Source organism: Pinus tabuliformis, chromosome 6 (genome assembly GCF_031772625.1).
Source record: "Pinus tabuliformis cultivar Carrire ecotype Pingquan chromosome 6, CPIR1, whole genome shotgun sequence".
NCBI classification, from domain to species: Eukaryota; Viridiplantae; Streptophyta; class Pinopsida; order Pinales; family Pinaceae; genus Pinus; species Pinus tabuliformis.
The window spans coordinates 1,562,986,471-1,562,995,062 of NC_142292.1; the positions used below are offsets into that span (position 1 = coordinate 1,562,986,471).

Here is an 8,592-nt window from a genome sequence, read left to right on the forward strand (position 1 = left end):
AACTCCCCTTTGTTCATCTTCATGTCTTTGAGTTGATCTTTCAAGGAGATGATTTCATTCAAATTTTTGACTTCATACATGATAACTATATTATCCAAGGTTAATTTTAGGGGCGAATAATCGCCCAAAGGCGAAATTTAAGGCTTTTTATATTTTAATGGGGCGAATTTTTAATTAAAATAATATTTTTTTTTTATATAATTAGCCCATATTTTATTTAAAAATTAATTTATTTTTTTATTTTAGCCCAGGGTGGATAAACTAACCGAATTGTATTTGATCAAAATAGCCCCATTTTGATATTTGCGGAATGGTATTTGATCAAAATCGCCCCCATTTTGATTTACAGTTTGGATTTTCTGGTTTGGGAGTGGTTTGTGAGGGTCGATTTGGTCCCTGGAGTGGTTTGTGAGGGTCGATTTGGTCATGGGATGTTAGATTTATTTTGAAATGGAGGGCAGAGCGAGGGCGGCTCCCTGTTTTGAGGGATTCAGCCCGCTGTTTTGGTGTATATGGCTCCCTGGGTTTTTGTATAAAAATGGTTTTGAAATAGGTTTTTTCATCCTAGTTCACAAATCTAGCAGCAGCAGTTTCGGTGGGATATTCTTGCATTTTCAGATTTCAATCCGCTTATTCTTCTCTGGTTTCGGTATCCATTGTTTCTTGGATTTGAATGGGCTCATGCCACTGCAGCAGCAACAACAACAGTCGGTACGGAAAGTTATCAGTACTTACCCTAAATATTACAGCATTTGGATGTTTGCAGTCTGCCAGTATCCCAAGATGAATATTGTGATGGAGAAGGCAACTTCCTGCTTCTGATTCCCATGTATTGTTCGTGTTGGTTTAAATAATATTTCTGCACCATTTTTGCAGTAACTTTCTGGTCATTGTTGTTTTATCTGTTGCTTATATCACGCCTATTTCGTTAAATGTCCGTTTCTTTTTCCTTTGGTTTTCCCTTTCATTCTGTTAGCTTTCTTATAGCTGTAGATTGTGCTCATTTTTGTGCAATCCAGATGTGTTCTTGGGTGTTTTTGGTCAAAATACGCGGTCATTTTTATTTTCAGGGTTATTTTATCAGATGATAGGTTAATTTCAAATTTCAATTCGCTGAATATGTTGTGCTTCTTTGGCACAGTACGTCATATTGTTTATTGCGGTGATAAGGGCCAGAGCATATCGAAAGTTAATCCCATGTGCATATCGAAAGTTAATCCCAGTACCATCATCGATTGCACACTCAATTTGTTCCCACTGCTCTTCGCTTGCTGCTTTCAAACACAAAATAATATCTTTGACTATAACTTCTTCATACATAGTATGATCAAAATTTGAACTTGGTTTTATTCCAGAGTGAAGCATGTGAGCAGATTGAGCATGCAACAAAATTTCCTCGTAGCCTTGCTTGGCATCCATAGACTCTAGAAGCGTTTCCATTCCCAATATTAGATTTCTCCTTATTATCCACAAAATTACCCTTACAGAATCAATTAAGACAATGTCATCTTTGTTGTTCGGGTCAGATTCACTAGAAGTATTTGAATATGGAAATTTTCCCATCTTTACAGAAGTATCTATATCCCACAATAATGCACAAGTCTCATCAAACCCTGAGGCATCAATGTTATCCAAGGAAAAATCCATAGCTTCTTTTATCTGATTTCTTTCCAGGGTGAAGGCTTTCAATGTGTCTTCAAATCCGCCTTTTTGTTTGTCAATTGAGGAGCGCTCTAGATCAACCCACCCACTCTTTCCAGCAGTATAAGTTGCACTACAACCTTTCTCCTTTTCTAGACTTCTCATGCCTTCCTGTTGGGATAAAAATGGTGGTATCCATTGTCCACTTTCAGTTACCATGGTGAAAAGCCTTGTCTACGGTGTTTGAAGTAGTTTTTCTTGAGAAAATGAATAGGTCGGAAAAATGTAGTATGTATGCTCCTTTAATCTAAGGTCAACTAAGAAATTCATCAATTGAAGGTCACGTCCCCTTCCCATTATTTCTTGCTTATAAGCACAACTACAATCAACCACACACATTGCCATGGTGTCGATCATGTTCATTTGATGCTCATCATCTTGGAAAGGAAGTGTAACCAATTCACCCTAGCTAAACTCTTGCATTTCATCCTCGGCTGCCTTACCATCTGCTTTGGTCATGAAAACAATGAAACTGATGTTCCATTGCCTTATTCGTTCTTCTTCCATTCTCGGCTGCCTCATTCTATTAATGGCATTAGGACTAGGCCAATCTAATTTCAGTGAAAGACAATTCTCATCCACCTGGCGCACTAGACTTTTTATATAAGGATTAGTTGTCTGAAGATCTTCATTATCAAGTATACTAATTGGCCTTCTACTTGAATTAATCTCATTGGCTAGTTCATCGAACCAACCTACCAGTTGTGAGACTACCTCAAAACTCAGATTTGCAAAATCCAGCTCTATGTCTGAAGATTGTTTTTGCACGATTGTTAACTTTGGATGTGAAATGACCAGGCTATGTTCCCTTGGAGTAGTATCTATAAGCACAGAATAGCTGGTGGAAATGAGTTCAACCATGGACTTGGAAGGACCTCCATTATCCCAAGGCAATTTTCTACTCCGACAACAACAGATAATTGTGGTATTTTCTCAAACAAATGTGTAGCCTACTTTTGCAGGAGTCTTTCAATTCTCTCTTGCCTCATTAAGAATACAACAATGTCACCAAAATCCTCCCTTATAAAATTATGGAAGACAGTTACCAATGTTGTGTTAATATAATCTGGTTCTACGTTGTCAATATGTAGAATTTATACAACATATCGTTGTTCATTAGCCATGAAGTTTGCCAAAACATTCAGTGCATCTTCATCTGGAGCTATAAGAAGTTATCCTTTTGTTCTATTCTCAAGTGACTGCTTGTTATTGGAAAGCTTAATCCCATGACAATGTTCTTTGAAAACCATATGTGTGAACATGGATTCAGAATCCACATATTGGTTTTGTTCTTCAGAAATGCATGTACCTGCAATAGACCTCAATTTAGCCTCTGCAACATTTTTGAGCATGACCATGGCAATTCCCACCTCGTTTATTGTTTTCTTATCATTTGGAAAATTGAAGGAAACTGTTTGAGAACCTTTGACATCCCCTGCATTATATATCAGTTGGATCCCACAAAAAGGAGCAGCAACCAAATTTACCATATTCCATTCCATATAAATACCCCCAGAATTTGTCAGAGCCTGAGGATGATTTTCCTAAATTTGAAGGTAGTTCTGGTAACAAGCAATTTCTTCGTCCACTTTCCCCATAAATTTTCAATGCATCACCCAGGTTATTCTATACCTCCAAAAAGATGGAGTCCAGGATGATAGAATATTTCTAGAGTGGTAATGCCAACTCTTGTTCATAAAAAGCGTTGGATAAATACCCGAAGGCAAATAGATAGTCAATACACAATTGGATTGTTGGTTGGTAGCGCAAAATTACATCTTGAAGCTCTCTCATAGCCTTTAATACATTTCCTTGGCTCAATTGAACATCCAAATATAGGCTTCAACCTGATTGCCCCCTTATAATAAACAAGGGCCTTCTGTAAACCCCCTGCTTCCATTAATAGCCCAGCCAAGCACAAATACTCCAGTCCAAATGATGATGATGCTACGGGTCCCTCAAAAAGTATAAAAACTTCATTCACTAGGCAATGCAATTATTGCATAGTTCTAACTGGGGAAAAGGAAGCAAATTATCTTGCCTAGTAAATAACTCGCTTCCTTGATCATAAACATGATTGGGACCAGGATATTTTCCACGATCAAAGGTTATTGGAACCTTCAACATAGGAAATCGCAAACATATGCATCGAGTGGCCTTGTCACATAATTTTGGTGTATCATATTGTGAGCTCAAGTTAATATGCAATGATATTTTTGTCCCTAATAATCTCTGATGGAAGAAATTCTACAGCGTACTATACTACTATTGTGGTTCTTTCAGAATTGTGGTTCTTTGTCATAGTAGTATAGTACGCTGTTCCTGAGATTACCTTTGGTTCTGTTCTAAGATCTGTAGAGAATTGTTGAGCAAGGGGGAGGATAGCTTCATCTTAAAGCATCCCTCTACCCAACGTTAAGCTTGATGGGAAGAATTATCCTATCTTCAAGTGAAGGGTGCTAAACATATAATTGAAGAATTGATTGTTAAGACTTGTGGAGGGTAAGAAGACAAATTGCACTGTTGCTAAAGAATTAGTAAAGCTATAAGACAAATTGCACTGTTATATAGAGTGTCTATACAACATTCTATATATTACAACTAAGTACACTGAGTCTCTCTTTGTGGTTAATTGTACTATACCTTGGGTGCCAACATTCATAATTCTTGTTGTTGAACCAAGCTCTCCAGTTGCAGCAATAAGCTCGACACCTTTTGTCTTATTGATTGCATTCTTTGAACAATGTTACTCAAGCCAATCCTTAAACCTTGGATTGATCAACTGATCTCTAAAGAACATTGCATCATGATGTTGTTCATCCCCTCTTCTACAATTTCTCTCTTATAGATGCATTCTTTGATTGTTCAAGGCCTCCTCCTTAATGACATTTGAGGGATAATTTTGCCTCCTTCCTTGTCTTAACATAAACTTGGTTTTGTTATCCATCTTTCACATGGCTGCTAGGATCCATGGTCACTTCTGAAAATTGCTTGCAAGGTTATCTTGGCTTCATTATGCATTGTTTTTTCCTTTCGGAAACTCATCCTTCCTTGAGGATTGTCTAGCATCTACTACCTCAATTTGGATTTCTTGGATCAATTTAGTGCTCTCGTTCTCCTTTTGGACCAGTTGTCCATTCTCCTCACATGCAAAGCATGCATTCACATAAAATTCACCAATTTTAAAAATAAAAGGTTACCTGGCCTCTTCTGATGCCTCCAACATCAAATTTTGTCTTCCTTCCATGCTTTAGGAAGGTACTCCTTCTCTTTCTTCTATTCTTATGACAACTATGAATGATTGTCCCTCTTGAAAATCCTTATCATCTACATCTATACACATAGCATCAGTATCATAATCACCAAGCTCTTTAGCCCCATATGGTATATATGTTACGAACACTTCTAGCTAACCTCCCATGAGACTTTCATTTATTGTCTCATCGACATCCTCTTTGTGTAGCTCCCTCTACTGTTATGATGCTTTTTCCACCATATCTTCTATCAACAAATCCATATGTTGATTTGAACTCTTTATGCAGTCCATGAGACTCTCTGATAGTCTCTCTTCAACATCTTCCTCATCATCAAGGACTATTCCCTGCTCTGGTTCAAAATAGTGAGCTAATTCAACTTTAGGCTCAACAGGTGCTTCATCTTCCTCCCTAGCTTTCTAGCTTTAGGGGTCTTCCTCTTAAAATCTTTTTTCTGACAAGTAATTTGGCCTTCTTCCTTAGGTCCCATCTCTACCTTTGGTATTCTCTTTCAAGCCTCATTTTGACTATGTTGAATCTCTCCTTCAACTCATAAATCTCCTTTTCAATTTCTTCTTTACTCATGCCATTTTCCTTGGCATGCTTCTCCCTTTTGTTATGGCATCCATGAGAACTGGTTAGTAGTGGGTAGTTCTTAACCAAAAGGTTCCCAAAAGGGCGACTTCGGGACTGATTACAGAGAAAGGAGAATCAGTACCTGGATGGCCCCTCTTACGTGGAGCCGATTCACTGACCAAGCTTCCTACTCCACAGTCTACATCAAAACAAACATCTGTAGTTGAATGGGCACTACAGTTGCCAAATAGGCTTACACAGGCAACTGGAGAGCTTCATTTGAAAGGACAGATTATGCAGAAGGTTTGCAACTATGAACATGAAGCTTGGTCTTCAAATGAGGTAGCACCAATTGAAGCATGCTCTAAAGAAGAAGGGTTTCCTTGCAGTCAGCAGAATGATTCTGATCGAGAAGAAAATTGTTTGGCAAGGAGATTAGAGTTCCTTTGTCAAAGTAAAACCTGCAGGCATTTTACATATCAGGAGTTGCAATCTGCTACTTCTGGTTTTTCAACAGGTTGCATTTGTAGTTTTCCTCATGGAGTTTTTCATTTCTGTGCTTCTGTTTTGAATGGGAAATTTCCCTTGAAATGTATATTAACCTTGTGAACTCAATTCAATTATGTAACATCCTTATTCTTGCAGGGAATTTTATAGGAAGAGGAGGCTGCAGTAAGGTGTACAGAGGATTTCTTCCTGATGGACAATCGGTGGCAGTGAAAATCTTGAATTCATCATCCAAAACAGAGCAAGAGCTTCTTTCTGAAGTTGAGATTCTTACTCTATTGAAGCACAACCATGTCATTACACTTATCGGTTACTGTGCAGAAGGCCTTAACCGCCTTCTGGTGTATAATTTTGTATCCAGAGGAAACCTTGAAGAGAATCTCCATGGTATATACTCAATAGTATTGCATTTTAAGAATCATGAAATCATGTAGAAATATTAAGCAGTAGTACGTTTTAAGCATCATAGTGTTATGTATTGTATGGCAGGGTCTTTCATTTTCTCTTTTCTGAGATTTGATTATAGTCCTAGCTATTGACTATGTATATATTTTTCAGGAGGAGAGGAAAAGCCAATACTTCCTTGGAAAGTGCGATTAAAAGTGGCTGTAGGAGTTGCTGAAGCATTAGATTACTTGCATAATGGCTTTTCTCAATCTGTCATTCATGGAGATGTAAAGTCTTCCAATATCTTGCTTTCTGAAGAGTTTGAACCACAGGTATAAATCTTTTTACTGCAAGAAGAATCAAGACTAAATTGCACAATTCAGTATTTGAAGAGATCTTAGTGATCTAGACTTGTAAACTGAAACTTGGAATTCTGCACTAATGAAAAATTTCAACAGAATTAATGTGTGTGTTATTATAATAGTTGTCAGATTTTGGGCTAGCAAGGTGGGCACCAACATCTTCATATATCACTTGCAGCGATGTTTTAGGAACATTTGGGTATGTAAGCATCTTCCCAGTTTCGATTGGCCATTTTCAGATTAAAGCTATCCAATTTGTAAATTCACTAATTGTGATTGTAGTTTGACAGGTATCTTGCTCCAGAATACTTTGTTTATGGAAAGGTTAATGAGAAGACGGATGTGTATGCATTTGGTGTGGTCCTTCTTGAGCTAATAACTGGAAGGAAGCCAATTGATACAGCAAGTCCCAAGGGTCAAGAAAGCCTGATTATGTGGGTAAGTCCTGGTTTTTACAGTTGAATCTCTTCTTCATGTTTATTTATATTGATTATCCTTATTAGGGGCTCATGTTTAACCTTCTGTAAATGTTGAAACCAGGCAAGACCACTCTTACAGGATGGGAATATGGAAAGTCTTGCTGACAAATGTTTGCAAAATGTTTATGATACAAATGAAATGCATAGAATGATGCTTGCTGCTACGCTTTGTCTAAGGGAAACATCTCATTACCGTCCTTGCATGAGCTGAGTAATTTATCTTCCTCTATTCATTTCTATATGCTTCAGGGGCTTGTTTTTACTACCTCGTGTGTTTTTTGAGGGTATTCTTTACCTGCAAAAATTACTTTAGGGTGCAATTTTTCTTACATTTTCTTTTAGCTATAAAACACTCTATGTTAACCACATCTGTTCATCTCTGCTTACTCTTTAATACCAAGATATGATTAATGGCAGATTTTAAAACTACTACAAGGAGAAGATGAGAGGACTGACTGGGCGTGGTGCCAGAATACAATGATCAAGGATATGGATACTTCAGATGAGGATGACATTGTAGAAAACCAGGGGGGGCATGATATACAAACCCATCTCACCCTTGCCATGCTTGGGGTGGATGATGATACGGTATCACTTAGTAGCACAGATCATAGTGTGGGCATTTTGCCAACAAACAATTCTTTGGAAGATTACGGACTGCGCCGATGTAGCAATTCATCAAGCTTTTAATTCAAGATTAAAAGAAGTGAGTTTCGTTGCCAGCAATACATTTGTTTATGGTTGCTTTATAAGTTTCCCATGGCCACAGTGGTTTCATATTCTTATATGGCCAGGAATGTGACGTATTATGCTAGACCTCAAAGAATAGCTAAGGATTGTATGAAAACTAGGGGATTGAACAATAACATTGACTTCGTTAAAGCATTCCTTGAAGTTAGAAGCAAGCTCATGGGCGGAAAGGAAGATCAAGATGTCAGTACTCCATTATCTTGGCTGCAGATCTGAGCAATGTTTGACTAGTTGGCATCTTTTGTTCACATGCTGATTTTTTCAGTGTCGTGTCCACATTTCTACTTTTTACTGTCAATCTCATGTAAATAGTGAAAATGGATCTACGGTGTTCATTACACTGCTCTGGGTAGACAAGTACCAAGAAGAGTAACTTTTTGGTAATGCTACTATATTGTCAATTCAGAAGTGGTGGAGAGAACCGTAGAAAGAACTACCCACTACTAACCAGTTCTCATGGATGCCAGGTTGATTGATCAAATGGATCAAATGTGCTGAAGCTTGAGATCCTTCTTTGATGCGCCATAAGGGCCATGCCTGATGCGTTTTTGGTCTAACAAAAGGACCAAGGGTTCA

General features: G+C 37.9%; 1 protein-coding gene across 1 annotated transcript; it reads left to right on the forward strand.

The window, feature by feature from the left end:
* The first annotated feature begins 5,419 nt into the window (after window positions 1-5,419).
* Window positions 5,420-7,477, forward strand: LOC149264709 (protein kinase STUNTED-like). Its single transcript, XM_089400483.1, has 6 exons — window positions 5,420-6,048; window positions 6,177-6,425; window positions 6,597-6,757; window positions 6,910-6,986; window positions 7,078-7,225; window positions 7,328-7,477. The coding sequence occupies exons 1-6, from the start codon at window positions 5,826-5,828 to the stop codon at window positions 7,475-7,477; spliced, it is 1,008 nt and encodes a 335-aa protein (XP_089256609.1). The 5' UTR covers window positions 5,420-5,825.
* The last annotated feature ends 1,115 nt before the right edge of the window (window positions 7,478-8,592 follow it).